The following is a 21,144-nucleotide window of genomic DNA, read 5'->3' on the forward strand; positions in this document are numbered from 1 at the left end:
TTATATAGTAGTAGTAGTAGTAGTAGTTAGTAGTTATTATTATTATTATACTATAGTACTATATACTACTACTACTACTACTACTACTACTACTCTCTCTCTCTCTCTCTCTCTCTCTCTCTCTCTCTCTCTCTCTCTCTCTCTCTCTCTCTTACTTTAAAATTCAACGCGCACGTGTAAACGATGTCACCCTTTTACGTGTTTTGATAAATGAACCGCGAGCACCGTCATCCCCTTGCCCGACCTCCTTCAGCCTCCCTTGATTCCACTCCATCAATTTTCAATCACAAAGAAGTCTCTGCTCCGCCACCACCGCAGTTATCGCGAGTCCTTCCTTTGGTTGGTTATATCTATCTATATATTCATTCTTCTATATCTTCCTTTATATCGCTTTCCACACTATAGTTCACCTGTTTTAGCATACAAAAATGTTTTATCTCAGAAGAGAATGATATATTTTTTAATCTTTATCAATTTCTATATCAATCATGAAATTATTTAACTTTATATTTCTTATTAGGGGCTTGAAACAAATTTATTAGTTAAAAATTAATTAGTCAATAATTAATTTTTTGGAAATTTTGAAGTCGACTTGTCTTAAAAGAACAATATTACGTTTTTTCGTATAATTTTTAACGTATGATTTCTAAAATATCGAAACATAGAAATATGAACGGGACATAATAATTTAATGAAAGTAAAATGGGTAAACTGCCTTAACAAACGTCGCAAAATAAAAATTATTGTCGCGTCTCTGTTCCGTGGCTCAATGCATGCTGCAAGGGATTACAAGGATAAAGAGAGGCGTGCAAGATAAGCAAATGTTTTTTTCTTTTTTATTATTGGCAAATGTTCGAAACTCGTGCGTGACTAATCCTAATGAAAGCGGACAGCACGCATTGGTCGTGTTTAATGACCAATAGAGATAATAAATGTACACGGATAGCAAACATTAACGATTGTACGAATTATCTTCTTTTACACCGACGACTCGGCAATAAAGATATCGTCTCATGCATGGAAAACACAATAGACGATCAAAGCTCATTGCCGAAATTTTGATGCATAATATTAATGAAATCAGTCAGATATATTTATTGTAGTATAATTGTTACACTTCTAACATTAAAAATAATAATAATGATTGTAACTTATTACATTAATAATTATGAAAAAATAATAAAAGGGATTGCTATAATTTCATCGAATTGTTACAATATTATTTCTATCTCACAATTTTATTCTATTTATTTTACTGTTTTGAAATATCTACTATCTCGTGATCTATTATTTCGTTTACATTAAACAACAATTCAATTTAAAAATTATTGCATTTCTTCTTGTTTTTTTTTCTTTTCTATCTCTTGTCTATCCGCAACCGGCTTCAAGTTGTGGATAGAGAAAATAACATCGAGCCAAAATCGAAGAAATCTTCCATAATCCAGCCGGTGGTCTCTACTGTGCTGCTTCGGATGACCCGTCAGACCGCAAAATATACTTGAAATTACGATCTATCCAGTCCAAGGGACGCTTTCTTGTCCTCGATTCGGTCCGAAGAAAGCGAGAAGGAGAGTCCTCTGGTCCTTTTCGAAAATTACTCAACGCATGAGCGTGTGCGGCGCGTATCGTGCACGTCGATACAACGCACACCGTATCCACCGGACACGCACACGTCTGTAGTAGCGATACTCACGCACCCACATCTATCGCACTGTTACATCGGTCTCGCACACACGCGACCGGGGAGTCTCGCGGCGGGGAGCGTAGGTGAAGAGAGGATACCCTGCAATCCTCCCTTCATTCCCCGTACTCCGGGAACAACGGGCCGACGACCAATGGAATCGCGAGTCCGGGGCGGTGCCTTTGGTGTCGGCCAACATGGCAGCTCTTCGTCTTGCTCACCCGCCGGCGGACACAGTGCGGAGAAAGATCCACTTCGTACGTCTCTCGTCGATACTCCCGTTTCCACCTATTGTTCCTCGCACGTTTCATTGTCGCGGAGCCTCGAGCCACGTCTCCTCTTGCCAGCCAGCCGCCAGAAATTTCACGATGCAGTGACCCACGTAATTCGGACCGGATAGACACATCTATAGCATTGTTTTCAGTAAACGCCAAGCACGGCCTGGCTGGACAAGCTCCACGCCGGACGCTAGACGTGAGGTGAAGTGCAAGCGACAGGTGAAGCGACCACCACGGCCGTTGTATCGTTCTTAATTTACAGCTCGATGTTCACGAGGAATATCACGAAGTGTCCCGTATCTGCTTGAAATCCAGCTTGAAATTTTCTACTCTATTATATTATCTTTTATACGAATCTTTTTTATATGTGATTTTTACATTAAATTAAATTATCCGACTGAATATTTTTAGAATCGATTAATACAAATACTTTTATAAATTTGAGATACGCTTTTCTTTCTTTAAAAACAAGAAAATTAATGTAATAACGAAATTAATAACGAGATATGTGATTTTTGTTGAAATTTTAGACAAAAATTATTCAGAAATTTTAATATGATCTAATATTGAAGATCTTTAAAAAGTTTTGTTTTTTTTTTTTTTTTAAAATAGGTAAAGTTAATATTAAAAATGATCAATCAAATCTTAAAAATCATTTACAATCAAAATTAAATGTTATTGCTCATCGTTTACATAATAACAATTACGGAATTAAGATTTGATATTGCGATTTAATTAAATTATACGCAATCTCAGCATTGACATTAAATCGCGATACTTGAGTCACATTTAAAACTAATCATTGCAAATAGCCACGCAAAGATATTTCTTTAAGTACGCCTCTGGTTTTTATTCCTGTTCGATTTATTGTTGCTCGGTCAAGCTCGGAAAACGTTTATTACTTCTTCTCCAGATCTATAGAGACTTCACGAACAAGCGTATAGGGTGTGTCAATAATATATCATTACAGGATTTTAGGCGACTTTGGTAACGGAGTTTTGGCGCGAGCCACAGCTAATCTCTCATGTAGATAATAATAATGACTGGAAAAGCATTGTACGTCTACCCGCGGAAAATTCATTTGGCCTGAAGCTCCGCATAACTTATAATGGCTTAGGTGATATCGCAAATTATTTTCCCACCGTGGCCTGGATTAAGCAGCGCCTGCCTAAAATAATTATCCCCGTTCTATCTACGCGAATGATAATGTTCCTATAAATACCTTAAAAGCTAAGAGCTCGCGTTTGAATTTTCTGATGCTGTAGGTAATCGTGTCGCGCAGTCGGAGTTAATTCTTAAACAGCCGGAAATATTATTATAGTTACTATGATTAGAATCAAATTTCATATTGATTTTTTTTTAAATCATGTATATTTTAATAATAATTAAATAGCTGAAAACTTAGAGAAATTTATTAAATACTGGTTTTGCTAAAATATCTCAAAGTTTAGCTAGATATAGATCTGAAAATATTTTGTTGAACCATCAAAATGATTATGTAGGACGCTCAAACTAGTTATGCTGGGAAAAAATACATTTTAATAAATATTTGTTTAGTACTAGTTGAATATTTATTAAATGTAAACTAATATTTATTTAGTACCATTTATTTAGTTAGAATCATCAATTTGACTTTCAACTATCATTTTTTTAAATAAATATTGTATGTAAATAAATGTTAAGTTAATAGTATCTAAATATTTATTATAATTTATACAGTTTTTTCTTAGCGTAGAATATTGAAACTTTTTGCAGCACTGTCATCAATGCTTGTGTGTTTTAAATAATTTTTTTGAAGGTCGAACTTATTTTCAGATCTGTATCTAGCTAAATTTAGATGCTTCAGCAAAATCGTTATTTCCGTGTACTGACGCTAGTGACATAGGAACTTTGAAAACACAATAGCATGTGTTTAATGAACATTTTTATCTAACAATAATTACTTATATACTTACTATTAAAATGTTACTCAACATATAATAGACATTTTGTAATTGTTATTTTACTAGATTAATTTTATTTGTAATTTCACGATTAAAATAAGACGCCAGTAATATTTTTCCGGATACTATATCGTATGTGGTTGCGTGCTCCGTTCGTGCGATGTGAGTGTACGTTCAAGGACCGACATAAAGATAAGTTCTTTCCACGAAGATAGTAGGAACAAAGATTGTAAGAAGGTGTGAAACGAGCCACGTGCTCTACTACGCGCTCATATATCACGGCCCTTTCTATTCTCTTTCTCTTCTTCTACATCGCTTGCCCGTTCTTTTTTTTTTGCTTGTCTCTTTGCATCCCTCTGTCATTCCGACGCTGCAAGGGTGCAGGGGTGGCAGCAGTCTATGAATATTCTCGTTCGCCCCGGCAATGAAATGATGAACGACACCCCCGTCCGACGTCACCCCCTCTCGACGCGCAGCCCCGTACCTTTTGCCAGCATCCTTCCGAAAAGAAGAGCCTCACGCTCGGTTTCCTCCCGCGGTTCCTCCATGCGAACCGTACCATCGGTTCCTCAAACTTCTGCGAGCGTCGGGACCCTCGATCTCATTTATCAAAATCAAACCACCGCTATTGGCAACTGACGTAATTGCTCGAAGACGTTGCACGCGTTCGATGGAATCGTTAAGATCTATTTAGTCGATCTATTTAGGCGTTTTCTAAGACCTGATCAATATAACATCATATTGATATCGTTCCAAAAGTATACCATCTATCGATGTAATCTTATTTTTTTCCTAATTTCTTTCTAAATTTGAACATTTTTAAATATCGAAATATTTTTAAATATTACGAAAATTAATTTAAAAAGTACTGGTATATTTAATACAATGATAAAAATATGGAATATCAAATATTTTAAAGTCAGAATTTTTAATAATTTAATATTAATACTAAAATTAAATATTTTATTGATTGATTGTGAGATATTGATATCATGTGCACGTGCCAAAATACATGGAAAGAACAATTTTTGCTAAAGAATTTAAAAATCCAATTGGAAAAAGATTTTTTAAAGTATTTAAAAATTTAGCTGAATTGTCCAACACGGAATAAGGGAGAGTTTGAATCCCAACTGAGAATGACATTTTTCGCAATAAATTTTCTACAGTATTTTAAAGATGTTTATTAGCATCAGTAATATTAAATTTAATTTTAAGAGCATTAATTTAAAAGCCTCGGCAATTTTGAAATAGTTTAAGATGAAGGCTCTTAATTATATTAAATTTTGATATTGCTTATATACAGAAAGAATTTTCTAAAGCATTTAAAATTTTAGTTAGATATACAGATCTAAGAACTTTATTGGATTATCAAAACAATTATGTAGAAATCCCAAGATGTTAAAGCAATGTTTTATTTAATACTTTTGACAATCCAGCTTGAGTGTCCTACATAATTATTTTGATGATTTATCAAAATTATTTTTAGATTTTTATTTAAATTTTTAGATACTGGGCTGAATTTCTTGCATATTTCCTCTTTTTTTTATGTTGGAAAGATAAACAAAATTATTAGTACTTTTTTTTCCTTGTTTTCCTTTTTTTCAAAAGCCTTGTTCTAGATATCTAACTGGATATCTAAAAAGAATGTGACACCGAATATCCGATAATTTTCGGTTTCTAGTAATTTTACGATTCGGCACATTCCTAGATATTCGGGATCCCTGCTGTGGATTTCTTTCAAAAACAAAATCGCAATTTTGGCAATTTTGAAACGATTTAAGGCGAGAAAAATTTCTTGTGAAAAATTTCATCTCAAAGTATAACAATTTAAACGTTGCTGTCTTAATGTAGGGGAGAATACCAGTAATTTTCCGAACAATAAAAACTGTCGTTTGGTGGGAATTTGGGATGGTCCGTTGCTAATTATGCTTTCATAATCGCGCAACGATCGTTCTCTGATTGGTTTTTATTTTTGCGATAACTTCGACGGCGAACTTGCTCCGGCACATCCGGCGACGTGACACGAGCGATTTACCGCGAGTTGAACGACGCGCGGCGGCTCGTCTCGTCTATGACTGACGGCTCATAAAACCTTATCATCTGTTGTTCGGCACGAGCAAACGAACCCCTCCCGTCGCTATCGTCTCTCTTGGGTTTTACGTAAATACAAGAAACGATTAAATGCATGCGATCCTCCCGTCAACTCCTAAACACTCGTATTCTAGGTAAATTCTACAACGTCGTAACTTTTTTTATCTTACTTTCGGCCGGCCAGTTTCCAGAGATATTTGTATGCGTCGTTATAAACGAAGTCTGCTAGATAATCATGGTGCGGACATCACCGAAATTTCCATCGCTTCCCTTGTTTACAAATTCTTTTGTTAAACTTATTTTAAATTAAAAAATTAGATTGTTTTATTTTTAATAATCTCGGGATTATTTATAGTATGTATCAATGTTACAACTACTGTAAATCTTGTGTTGAATTATTCAATTAATAACCAAGGCAATTGAATGCCACTCTAAAAAAGGGATTATTAAAATTCGATGACAAAGCGGAAATTGTAATGACTCGTTACTTTTTGAGCAATGATAATAAGTTAATTTAATAAATAAACAAATGGGAAATAAGGAATTGGCGTTGTAGACGAGGTGCACAATTTTACTTTAAAAAACTTTATTTCAATGAAGAAATAATCAGTGCATGTTTTAGGTAATCTTTTAGCAAAATAACAAAAAAATTATTACAGTAGATTGGTATCCATCCAGTCATAATCATTGTGAGGAGTAACTATTCCTCCATCATAAAGCAAACTCCCTAATTAAAAGGCTGTATGATAGTCAATGATTAAGAAACCTATAATGATGTAATAATGATTAAAATTGTTGTAAATTATTTCGACCAACAGTTGTAATATAATTAAGAATGTAGCCAAAAAACAAATGAAAATTGAAAAAGGGTTTACATACAAGTGTTCTACACCACTGTCAAAAAATGAATAAAGTTTTTAACTGGTCTTTAACAAGACCAGTTCGTTGCGAATTATTAATGTTGAAAATCTACTGATAATTATTTTAATAACATTATTTTAATAATCAATAACGAGTAATAATAACGAGTTTTCAGGAAAAAGAACGATGAATTATTTTATAAAGTAATTTTTCCAATCTTGCAGATAATTATGTTCCTGCTAATCAAATATAATAAATGTTAACAATAATTACGATACATTTATAATATTTTTTTTTGCACTTTCGATAAACCACGAATCAAATGACAACGATAAGATTATAAGAGATAAAGAGACACTTATTTCTGCCATTTCCGAAGCAAACGGGGCGGCCATGAGTGTATGATTAATCTACTAAATAATTAAATTAAATTCTCATGCATTAGAATGCATTGATTAAATGATTTATAAACATCAAAATTAAAAACTGGATAAAGAATAGAAAATTGTTACAATCAAATCAGTGTTAAAAAAAAAATGTATATACATAATAAAAAAGGATATTAACACAATTTCAAAAATAATTAAAATTTAATATTTAATGTTTTAACAATATTTTTAATTTTTATATGAAATAATAATCAATAATTTATATATATTTGCATTAAATGAATTTGACGGGTCGCTTTCCATCCGATATATATATATATATATATATATATATATATATACACAGATTATTATTTATATTAAAAATTATATAGTTATGTAATATATTATATATAATATGTTTATATTATTATGTGTAATAAATGTTTATCGCAAAAATTAGTAAAGTTTAAAGTTTGAGCAATTAATTAATCCTTTATCGTTCTATATGCCACGTATTATCAATCGTAATCGTCTGATAAGAAGTGGACTCACTTTGACGATCTTGACGTACGTCAGTTACCCTTGCGACTACGGTAATTGTTATGTGTCCGCCTCTCCGAATGCTATATGTGTGGGACCTATAGATATGTTATACGCATCGCGTATTCGCATCCGTCAGATTTTCCGCGTCTGTGAGTCGACGCGATGTACGCTCCCCGTCGGCGACCGTAGGGAAACCTTTAGGGGTGAAAACGCGCAGGGGATAGCGGCAATCTCCGTCGAAACGCGTTTCTCACTGCGGTGGTTGGAAACGAAATACCTCGCGATTTTATTTCCGCGTACGGATCCCTACTATATTGAAAATATGCGTAGATTTAATAAAAATATTTTACAGGTACAGATCATTCAAATTAAAAAGATGTAAAATAGATTTATACTTTAAATGAAATAATAAATTAAAGTATAATAACATATGTTATTCCCATATTTTTGTCGTTTATTCATATAACATTAATATGTAATTTGTAAATCATTCGAGGCCGGCCTTGTATAAAATATCTTGATTTATTGTTGTAATCGATTTTATCCGTAGTCTCTTGCTAATAATTTGCATGATCGGAGGTGTGTCGCGAATATACGAGAGAGTCGAGATGGCAGAAACAACCCTCGGAGTTGCGGCGCGTTCGGGCACGCACATAGGGGCGACGAGGACGCGTGTCCGCGTTCCCACGTCGACGACGCCGAGAATCATATCGGTGCACACGTATATCGCTGTTGTGTGCTGTCGTTCTGTCACGTTTCTCACTCGCGCGGATTCTATACCGATATTTGCCCTATTCGCGGCTGCAAGTGGATACTACCTATAACAGACAATCTCGAAATTCTGGATAAATAATCAACTATCTTGTAAAAAAATATCATCTCCCATTTGTGTACTTTGCATTCCTATCATTCTTATATTTTTGCCAAACAACTTTATTAGGCGAGATTAATTATCGATTTTTGTAGAGGATTTTACAATATTATCACATATAAATTATTAGACTCATATCTTAATATTTTATATTCGAAGATATTTTGTATTTTGTAAATTTATATAACAAGCACAACAAATTGTATAATTAAAAATAAATCAATGATGTGGTCCACAATTTTGGTTTTATTACATTCATATCGGTTCATAAATATTTATTCGCCATATAATAAAAAAGATATATTCTGTTTAGTGGTCGTATAAATTATTTGACAGTAATCGCAATCCATGTGATGATCGTAGATAAATCTAAGGAAGATTTAACGAGAAGACCAGAGTCTTTGAAATAGGCGAGGATGAGAGCGCGTTAATTAACTAAAATCAGATCCGGATAATCGAAATAATCTTCGGGGCCACAACGAGAGGGGGATTAGACGTCTACCGAAATACTAATCCATTTGTTATACACCAGCAGTAAAATCTATCCGGGCGCGCTCCTAGGACGTTGTTATTTTAGGTGATATCTGAGAGTATGGCTGAGGAGACGTGAGGGGAAACGGTGAATAGATTGAGGAGAGGCAGAAGGGAAATGCAGAGAACGGTCGTCGTCGCGCAGGTTGTAGGTCGAGCCTTAGCGAGGGAAGCGCCCGAGGACCCTCGAAGGTAATCTTGGCTCGTTCGCGGAGGGTTGCATTTTGATCCCCGGAGCTTCCGCCGTGGCACGATCTCTCCGCGCCACCTCTGCGTCCGGGCTCACGCATTTACTATAATTAGAACTTCCTAATTAACGAGCAAACGTCGCACGGGTCTGTCGTAATCTCAGGCTTGACCTTCCACCATCGTTTAGACGCCTTTTCTCGCCCCCGTTTTAATCCGCCTTTCTCCTCTTTCTTCCCGCACCGCCACCGTCTGCCCACTCGCGGAACATCAAGAAAAAGTGGAAGCTGCGCGCGGCACTAAAATTTATTCCGTTCTTTTTATTTCGAGATTACGGGAAATGTATACAGGGTGTCTCGTTTTAATCAATGCATTTGAATTTCTTCGAAATACGAGAAATATCGAAATTTCATTTTTATGAGATTGCATGATATCGAGGAGGACATATGTTATGATAAAAAAATTGATTTTGCAGAATGAAGAGTCTAAGTTAAATAAAGGTCAACTTCTTTAAATGGCTAGGTACATATATTATAGTTTTGCCTGGCAGAATCCGATGAATAACTCCCCTTAACACAGAAGGTAGCACTGAATAATAGAAGGTGCATATTATACAGGTTTCTGTATAAGATAGTTTAGGTAGTAAACATAATAATTATCACCCTACACAAGATTTAATAATAATACATTACATATTATATATAGCAATAATGTATTTAGTACGAACGATGTATTGTATTATTATTATGTCTTGTGTAGGATGATACTTATTATGTTTACTATGTAAACTACGTAAACCGTGGTATGAGTGCTATCATGTGCATTTTCTGCTATCCAGTGCTACCTTCTATACTCAAGATTTATTCTCGTTGGATTTTGCTAGGGATGACAGTTTAAATATGTATAAAGGCAATGATATGTAAGCTCGCATTTGATTACTTGACCTTCGACGATTTTAAGGTCATAACATGTTGAGTCTCTAATGAATACGGCAAAAAGGTATATAATCGTTAAAAACTATGTAGCTGTTGTACAAAAAATAAAGTTGACTTTGACATTTCCATTTGAAGTTAAAAGTCCTTTTTATTAAAATATGTTTCTGTTACATTCCATGTTACATTACATTCCATATAGTTTTAAAATCATTAAAAATATCTTTGTAATATTTAATACTGTGGGAATATTTAAAATTATTTTGAGAGAGAGAGAGAGAGAAAGAGATAGAGAGAGAAGAAGAAAAGAGGGAGAAAGGAGAAAAAAATTTCGTAAAATGTGATTTTCGTGAACTAATATTTAATGCATATATTTCGATGAAAATACGTATTTCTGATATATTGATTTCCAGTACTGATTCTCTCGTTTGGCTAGTAGTTGGTATCCTTTGAAGTACACAAGAAATAATAATATGACGAACGTTCCCCGTTTGTTCCCACCGCATTCGAAATCACGTGACACGTAATGTCAACTCTGACACTCGCGTCAGATATCCCTTTTCCCTCTGGGACAAGTTGTTTTAAAATAATTTTAAAATGCTGAGTAAATATTACGCGCCGACGTGTGCAATCATATTGAAAAAATGAGAAAATAAGCTTTCTAAGCCGCTACCCCTTTATAGATCTTCAACTGGATAGCCCTCTTCTCTCTTTCTGTCGTCAGTGGAGACTGAGAAACGGCAAATAAGAAATCAAGAAGTAATTTTATAGGATCGTACGTTATTTAATCCAATAACAATAAATTTTTATTGACAATGAAATTTTATTTTAAATTTACTGTGATTATTAAAGTACAAAAGTGAAAGCTTAATATAAATATATAAATAATATATACAATCTTATAAAAGATAACAATTAAATATCATAAAATTACGGAATAATCAAAGAGGAAAAATCAATTTACAGAATTGAAAAATAATATAATAATTATGCATACATATATAATATATAAATTTGAAATAAACATTGGGAGTAAGCGCGATAGATAATTCTTTATTTATTGAGAACAAACTCTTTAAGTTCTTAATATCTTTTATTATTAATAAAAAATAACACTATTCGTTACTAGTGCATTTTCTTATAATAGTAATTAATAGTAATTCTTATAATAGTAATTAATTTCTAAAAAGAAAAATAGAGTGAATATTTTTTTCTTAAAGATGTTCAAAATATCTTCATTTTGGTGTATATATGCATTTTAAACATTATCTTTAAAAAGAAAATTTAAAAAGATTTTCTTCTATTTTTCTCATAAATTAAAAGTAAAAAAAATTGGTAAAAAAATTTTAGCAAAAAAAATTTATTTATTTTTAAAAAACTTGTCTTACAATATTCTATTCGATTTAGATTTCTAATGCCTATTTAAATATTTTCACAGGTTAACTCAGGTTTATTCACTTCTGGTAATTTCCTGAAATGCTATTACTTAGACTGTTTATTAGGTTTGGTAATGAACATTTTTTTCTCCAACTTCCAAATACTATCTATTTTCGAGAAAAAAAAAAGTTGTATGAATAATCTGATAAAGCCTAATATATAATAATAGTTTATGATAGAATTATGAAATAATTTTTTGTCGACAAGGTTTGTTAATGCAATTTCTTGAAATTAATGTTTATATTCTATATAATAGATATATAATTTTTTTAAGCATAATATATATATTTGAATTATAAAAAATATTTTACCAATTTGAAAGAATGGAATTAAAATAGAAATTACATAATATATGACTTCGGGTTAATTTATAATGTGTTGCTTATTATTTGCTGTGTCATTTGTGGCTTTGCTATTTAGCTGAAACGATGGTGGAAGAACGAAATCCAAAAGAAACGATAAAACCCGACGGATAGTGCCAGTGTGCACTGCGCTGATAAATATAACGTAACAAGTTCAGTGGAATAACAGCTTCATCCTGGAGGGATCAATGCGACTTTGCTTCGACTTTCACGCAGAATTTCCTTCTGGAAAAGCATACGCGTAAAAGAATTGAAGCTAGAGCGGAGTCAGTCCGAACGTGATCTATAGACTATATAATAGCTTCACTTCTGAGTCATTACTTGTGTAAACATATCTTTTCAAAATACTGTCGTGCTGATTAAAATTAATTTTTAGCGTTATTTTATTAATTAATATAAATCATATTTTTGTCACATTAAATGATTTTTTTACTTAATTATATTGATTATTTCCATTTGATCAGTTTTATTACAAAATGAATAGTAGCAATTTGACATGCTTATGAACTGTCAATTCCATTGTTGAATATTATGTTGCGCAATTGATCGCATTTTTATTTACATTGATTGCATTTGATAGGAAAGACTGCGACTGGCCGTTAATTTGCAATGATGAAGAAGCCTTCCATTTCCTTAATAGCGGCGGCAAAACGCGCGCGCACGACCATAAAAAGTAAATTAAATAAGAATTAAATACAAATAAAACTGTTCAGCCAAGTAATTGGCTGGTAACCTCGCTCGTTGCCTGACGACCGTCTGAGATTGTTCTACCCTTATAGCTTCGGTGCCTCTCTTTGCCATTATATTTGAGAAGAAAAAGAATCCTTGTCAATAGTCATGCGCCGTCAATATAATCCACAGAAAAATTATTATCCGTTGATCGAATTTACGATTATAATCGAAATAATTATAAACGAGATATCCTCATAATAGCATATACAACTGTAATAAATGCATAATAAGTTCAACGTAGATTGTAATAGTCGTATATCCATGATAAGGCAAAAACCCTGTTAACTTTTAATACAAAAACGATGAAAGGAAATTGCGCAAAAAATTCATCATCTCGTATCATTGTGAGATTCGTCAAAAAGTAGTTTTAAAGGCGCTAGAAGAATGGGGTCAGACGAAGGGAAGGGTAGAGCGTACTACATCTCATAGCCGAGATGGAGTTTTCGTGACGAGACGGTCGGCGGGGCAATCATGGCCGGATTAGACGTATGTATAAGGATCGTGCTGCCTATTCCGGCCTGGCAGAGAGGATATCGGAGGGTTGCGACCCGGGTCAAACGGGTCGCAAGATAGACGTTTGCGCGCGGGGTGAGAAACATAAATGATATTTCATGAGGAGCATATGCGTGCGGAGATGACTCCTCCTTCGCGCGAGCCCTCGGTGAGGGTGGCTCCGCTGTCACCCCGAGCTGGCAGCGGGGTGCTGGTTTATTACAAACAAGGATTACCCGGGTAATGGGACAACATTCTGTCCCTTCAGCTCACTGTTGAGTTGAACAGTGAGAAGTTGGTGCGCACTGACTCACGCTTCTGCTGATCTTCGGGCTGCCTCGAACTGTCAAAGGGGCGAAAATGCAATTGGGAGATCTCCGTTCACGATAGCCAATGCAAGTTCGTGAACCACTGGATAAATTTGTCAACATGATCAGATTAATAGGACAATCGATAGATCATAGATAGATACTTTTTCATGCTACGAAATAATGACGACGATTGACGCGATTTAATCATACGTTTCTTCGTAAAGTAAACAATAGTTTTCTAATATGATCAATTTCGTGTCTACGTTACAGTCACGATGACGATTCGTTGCTTCTCGGGGACTTCCAAAACGTAAATCTCACCAGATTATGCCAATAGCGATAATGGTATTTGTAAAAGCGGGAGCTTTATTCGGCGAATTGCAGGTTTCAGCTTAATCCGAACGTTCTCCAGGCATGCCGCTCAAACACCGCCCAAATCCGTGTTTAAATACTGTAAAAAGTTCCGTCGATTTTGCGACTGTATCCGGGATTCGATTGGTCCATATGAGGACCCTCGATATTTAATTTCACGCTGCACGGATGAATTCTCCGCGGTAAAGTTGGTCCGCTATAACACCTCAATTTATCCAACGGTAAAGGTGTCCGAACTACCGATTTAAGTTCCTCGTCCGAATGACCGCTCACGTGCATCGGTCTATCTGGTTTAGGTGGATCCGGTAAAATCTAAAAATGTTTAAATAGCCTTTTATTTTTCATACTAAAATTTTTTATTGTTTAATGATGCATTTGTATATGTAATTCAATTTAATTGTATTTAATCTATTTTTTGTACCTTAATCTCGTTTCGTAAGACACGCCAAGTTTCTCTGCCGATCGTTTCCGGTTGGATGGGCACGTACTTCTTCGAAACTAGAGTGTCTCGACTGTGAGCATAAATGCTGTTTAACGCTAGATCGAGGGCGTCATGTGGAACCTATAAAAGCAGTTATGCATATCAAAAATTGTGATATAATAGAAAGTTTTACTTTCAATATCGAATATCAGTATTGAAACCTGCGATCTGATGAATCGATGATCCCTGCGGATGCTGCTTAAAGTGTGATGAGCGAAGAGACGTTCGTGAGCGCTCAATTTAACGTTCCAATTTTTATCAAATGGCGAGACTTTATCTCCCAACACAGGTCCACATGATATCCATGCTCCTTCTCGGGAGAGATCCGGTACAGGATAAGGATTCCGAATGTAGAATGCGTGGGCCATTATAGCATGAACCTATTCCCCAACACTGTGTTTGAGAATGTAAGAAGTAGATACGCATTAATTTTTTAATTGTGACATGCTATAATCCTAATGACTTTGTAAAAGCAAAGTCCTGTCAGTGAATCATTCGAATAGTTTATCGAGAGAAGTATGCAAAAAGATTTAGAATTATCGATTATTCATATGTTTTAAAGATTTTAATTAACAACTTAAATTTCTATTTTTACTATAGACACCAATATTTTTATCATAGACATAATAAAAATTAAAGTTAAATTTGAAAAAAATTAAAATTAAAACTTTAACTAAAACTAAAACTTTAATTAAAATTAAAGTTAAACCTCTACCTCATAGACATTCCATCATTTTATGTTTAGGATTTTTACATATTTTTAATCTTTTTCCAGAAATTTTTTTATTTGCAATTAAAAATAAGAAGTTAGAACGGATCGAAATATTATTATTTTATCTCAAATTTATTTTTATATGTCTTCTCATATCGATTTTAATATTGTTTTAATATTTAATTTATCGTTTTTATAATATTTTTCTAATTAATGAAAATGATGTTTGATATGCTTTTATTATTTTCATATCAGCCACTGTTTTTACACTGTTTTTAAACGCTTAATACTTTTTCATTTCGTGTAAATCCACAGTAAACAATGTCAATCCATTCGAGATTCAAGAGGCCACATCCGGTCTTGCACTCTGTTTCTTCGGGATTAAGACGAGACTCTACCGCAGAGAGCAACACTCAAGTCAACATGCGACTTGTGTGGATTTCGATCCTCGTTCATAAACGAAACCGACCTTAACCCATGCGAACGGCCTGCATCGCATCACTCTCCATGGGGTGTCCACTTATCGTTTCTTCCGCTCGTTCTCGCTTTCGCGATGGTATTTGGATATTTCCTGAGCTCTCAAAGTTTCTCAAAGTCTTTCACGCTTTTGCGTCGTGAAAGAACCTACTATGAAATTCGGCCGAGGCTTTTCACGAGTAATACCATTTATAAGCCTTTTCTTTCGTTGTTTGTTCGAATTTAGCTGATCGGTTGATGTCGCGTCCGGTAGATATGAATTTTATTAAAAACAGGGATACAAGCAAAATATTTGAATTTAATAAGTGCAAACTAGTTTGTAGTAGTTTAGTATGAATTAATCTACAGTGTTTAGAAGAAAAAAGTGCATTGATATGTATTACGTATGTTTGTAATTACAATGTAATACATATATATAAAATTATGTTGCAATACATGTAATTATTACTTTTGCGTGCTCTATATCGGGTCTTCGAGAAATTCCTGGAGTAAACCGAGAAATCGCGAATCGCGGTTACACACATCCGGGCTCTTCCCGCATTTAACGTATTTTGCTCAGGAGGTGGTCGGCCATGGCCAACCCCGACGTCCAATATTAAACCCGCAGTAATTTATGTTAGCGCGAGCGTGCATAATGCTGTTTGTATAAAGCGCTACCGCCACGTGTCGACTCGTGCCGACGGTACGTATCACTCCCTCCTGCCTGTCCTTTAATTCCCGTTACGCTGCGTAGGCGACGCGCAAAATCCCGTTCAGTACGCACGCATGCTATTTTAAATGCATCCTTGCGTCTTGGATTCTATTCTGAGATGCATAAAGAAAAAATAATATTTCACCCTTTGGTAGGAATTCTTACTATAGATAAACTATTATCAATCTTTCATTTTATTCTTCTTAATGTGAGTTTTTAAGAAAAATTTTATATTGAAGATACTGCGACAAAGAAAAATAATGTCTATTATTTATTAATTATTCATATTGAAAGTATATGATCTTGATATTATTAGATAAATGGATCTCGAACGCGATGAAAAAGTGGCGCTCCTTTTTTCTCTCGACAGTCTGCCGGTCTATTTTGTAACATAGATTCGGTCTTCATGGATGATAGGAGGGAGCGAATCATCTTCCGCGTCATTGCTTGTTCGATCTCTCCTTCGGGGCGTCAGCCCGGGCTGTACGATGGGGAGACGACACGCGTAATCGCGTAATCGCGTAATCGTGGCGCGTGCTGAAGTTCGGGTTGCGGGAGCTTTGCGTGCGTCTACACTGGCACACGTGCGACGTTGCTCACCCTGAATCAACAGCGATCGCGAATCGCACAGATCTATTCGTGAACGTCAAACGGACGCGTTTGTCCGTCCGCTCGTCCGTACCGTGAATCCTGGCAGCGCGTTTTATGAGATAATCGGCGCAACGACCTGAATCGGATTACAGTCGACTATCATAAGCGCATCAAGTGTATTCCGACCGAAATGACATTAATTAAGCAAGATATGTGATTGCGGTAATGACCACAATTTTATATATTTTTTGAAAAAACAAATCAATAATTAACTTTCGTTAATTATCGATATTATGACATTACAGTTACGTTGTTCGAATGACAAAAAATGAAATAATTTTGGAAATTTTTGTAATATTTTATACAAAAATTGTAAAAAAAATTTGTTTAACGATACTATATATGTATGATTTCTAATTAAAAAATTTAATGTATATATTGCATTTTGTTTAAAAATAGTTTAATTACATGAAATTATTTATAATATCCTTTTTATATATGATTTCTCAAATTGCACTATCTTTGTATTCTTGAGAATTTTTTAAAAGTGTTACACATATATTAAAATTACTTATGAAAACAATGAATGAAAAATACGAAGACAAAGCGTGAACTTGTCTTTTTACTTTTTCGACTTCATCGTGTTTACCTACTATCGCAGCAATGTGGCATATTCCGTAGAAATGACCGAGTTTCTATGACTGTGCTGAGATTCCGCTTCCCTTTAAATCCTAATCCGGTAATATTCTCGGGCCGATATACCGGCATCGGTAATGGAATCGCGCATTCAAATGGACATCGTTTCCCACCGACAACGGTGGCGGCAGGAGGCAGGTCGCGGCGAGGGACAATGCCAAGGGATGATATTGCCAATATTTGGCTTGATTCTGGTGCGAATGTGCTCGGCTGTATGCCGAGGGGTGCGCCCGCTCTCGCACCCCCTTGAAGCGGGGTTGGGTAGGGCGCGTCGGTGTACGTTAGACGCGCGAGCCGATTACCATTTGAATGTCCCTACCGGCGGTCAGCCTTTGTGAGCCCTCGTGACACTGACCGCACCTACCTATCTATCTAAGGGAGAGATTCACCTATCCCCCTAGTCGCCCCCTTTTTGTCGACGACCGTCTGTTCCACGATGATGCTGCGCCGGGAAGAGTAGTCGTCGAGATTTGTCAACATCTCTTACTTCCACTTAATTTTTTTTCCACGATCGTTCCCGTTTGGTTGTCGATCGATGTCTCTCGTTCGAAAGATCGATCGAATTGGGCATTGAATTGGGAGGAAAAAAACTGATCGAATTAGTCGAACTGATGGTGCGAGCAGTTCACTCCTAAGAAAGTGGACACTTCTAATCTCGATTGAGTCCAAGGGGCGTTCCGACGCTCAGCCGCGATTCCCTTTATTTCCTCGTGACCTGACATATTTGTCGTTTCTCTGCCATTGTGTCCAAACGGCGACAGATGATGACGAGAAAACTGGTAAAGGTTAGTGTAGTCTTGTTGGAAAACATACGAACTGATTTAACCAAATGCCATTCCTCATCACAAACGTATATTCGAAATTGAGGATATATTATCCAGGATGTATACTTTGTTTTTAATGTCAGAAGTCATAAATTAAATCTTTGACTTTTACATATGTATCATTAACTCTTATGTCAGTGCATGAATACTCGAGTATTCGAATTAAAAACAATAAAAATTTTTCTATTTTTATTATAACCAAAATCCTTTGAAAAAAGAATATCTTTGCACTTTATCTCGTTTTCACTTTTATATTTTTAGTAGAAAAAAAATTGTCAGCACGATAGCGAAAAAGAAAAATTATGCATTGATAGAAGAGTCTTATAGATTTGAATTTTTATACAATATTGATTATCTCATAAACTTGATAATTTTAATTGCTTGTCAATATCTTCTTATCAGTTCTTATATATATATCTTATATAAATGGACTTTTAGAATGGATTATATGGATATTTAAGTACGTGTATTAATTTTAAAGGTATGAATTATCATCTAAGTGTCTATACTTTCTAAATTCTAAATATAAGAAAAATTTTTATTCTACTTTTTGAAGATGATGCATCTTCTAATACAAAATATAAATATTAAGAGAAATGATTGATATATACGTATAATAAAAAATTATATTGCAGCAAAAGTAGAGTTTCATTTACGACTTTTCATAAATAAGTCGGCTTGAGAGTTTCCATGCGATTCGCTTACCCTCTATGTAGAATAATGTCTTACACCCTGCGTGACCGATGCGACAAAACGAATAGGGCGGATGAAGCGACGGTGCGACAGGTGGCCCGTGAAATCAGTGCACGAGCTCGTCGTTTTCCACGACCCTCGCTCGATGCGCTTCATTAGAAAATTAAGTGCATAATAATTAGAGTCGAGACGTCGATAGGTCACGTTAAATGTTCCGTCTTACGATCTATCACATCACATAGCCAACTTATTTTTCATGCACGATTTAGTATGATTATCAAGTAAAATATTACATCCATTTTTTGTAATTTATTTTAAAAAATTGGGTCACATGAATATTGAACGATTGTAATTTATAATAATAAAGTGTTATAAAAAAAAATAGACCGATATTAATATCAGAATGATAATCAATTTAATTTGTGATTTTACTATATCAACTGCAATTTGAGACTACGTTTCAAGATTGACAAATAGCACGCAATTTTCAGAATTGAAAAATGTATATAAATCCACGCAGAAATATTATTAGGCATGCCTAATAATATTTGATTCTTGTGCACAAAGATTTAGCTCTAATCGAATAAGATTCTTTGTTTTAGTTTATATTTGCAAATCTAAATATGAATTGGTAATTGAAATAAATTAGTATAAATTATCATGTGATGGGGATTCTTGCTTGAAAGAAAAATAATTTTGTATATAAATTCTTGTATATAAATTAAATTAGTTGGGCAGTATTATTGCTAAGAAAAAAAGCTCGATTCCGCATTCATCAAAGAATTCGTGCGTGAAATATTTTTCGGTAAGTATAGAACAATTCCGTATACAATGCTCGTGCACAATTTGCATACCGATGATCGAGGGGGGTGCTTGCGCGGTTTCGTGCGTTGCGCGGGCGGGCTTGCTAGTGTATTTTAGCATTTCACGTTTGTTTCCATTTAAATGGTAATCGGGTTCATAATGTAATTGTATTCGCCACGTAAGCCCGGGCTCACCGCAGCGCTACGTCCCGGCCATTGTTTGCATTGTTCTCCTCGCGGCGCGAACAATCCGCGCGCCGCGTTGCCTTTCAGCCTCGCGTTTTGGCGAAATCTAAACCCCTCGATCCCCTCTCGCCCACTTGCGCCTGATATTTCACCCCGATGCGAAAACAACGCGTATCTCCCCGACGAATGTCCATCGAATGCTTATTCGATCGGAAATATCCATATCGATGCAGAGAGTTTTTAATCCGCTGATTCAAATATATGCGTAACAGAAAGCACGCACGACACTCTCTAATTTTTAATTGCAACCGTTATTAAACTATTTTTTTAGAGTGAAATAATATGATATATCATATTTAATACAATTGCATGACGTATTCCTATATTTTATTTATATAATAAAAAATAACAGAGAAAAAATGTAAAAAATATTTAATTGTAATTATTATCTGAATTATCGAAACGTTTGTTATTGCAGATATCAAATAATTGGAGATAGTAAACTTCGTTGTAATATTATACGACGACATTATTTTCTAACGTTTTTTTCCCTCGGTGATGTGATTTTTTTTTTTACATAAATTCATAGAGACGACGTAGATCATCGCGCAACGTTAACCAGCGTTACCTCGCATGAGGGAACGAATCGTTAAACAGCTCACGGAGGACTCGCAGAATCCGTCGAGGTGAAACACGGAGCGACGGCGGTCGGGGTTGAAACGAGGTAGGCGAAGGGGGCGTTATTGTAACACGAGGGATGTACCCGACAACGTAACATACGTATATATGTATATACGCGCGTGCTCTCGCGCAAGTATACGTTTATACATACGTCAGAGTCGCGGTCGCCTTTCTCTCATACATATTCATCAAACGCTAATTAATCATCGCCCGGCACACCCACGGCAAACCACCCCCAGCCCACGAAGCTGGGGGGAAAAAAAATGCGAGCGTTGTCACGCAGACACCTCCATATATTACGAGCTACATCCAGAT

The 21,144-nt window shown here is 35.1% G+C and overlaps 1 protein-coding gene across 1 annotated transcript; it reads right to left on the minus strand.

Annotated features, from left to right (window-relative positions):
* Window positions 1-14,066: 14,066 nt before the first annotated feature.
* LOC105621532 lies at window positions 14,067-14,843 on the minus strand. Its single transcript, XM_012203005.1, has 3 exons — window positions 14,637-14,843; window positions 14,416-14,556; window positions 14,067-14,306 (listed from the first exon to the last, which is right to left on the minus strand). Exons 1-3 carry the CDS (start codon window positions 14,841-14,843, stop codon window positions 14,067-14,069), a joined length of 588 nt encoding a protein of 195 aa, XP_012058395.1.
* Window positions 14,844-21,144: the final 6,301 nt, after the last annotated feature.

Source organism: Atta cephalotes (genome assembly GCF_000143395.1).
Source record: "Atta cephalotes unplaced genomic scaffold scaffold00034, whole genome shotgun sequence".
Classification (NCBI taxonomy): Eukaryota; Metazoa; Arthropoda; class Insecta; order Hymenoptera; family Formicidae; genus Atta; species Atta cephalotes.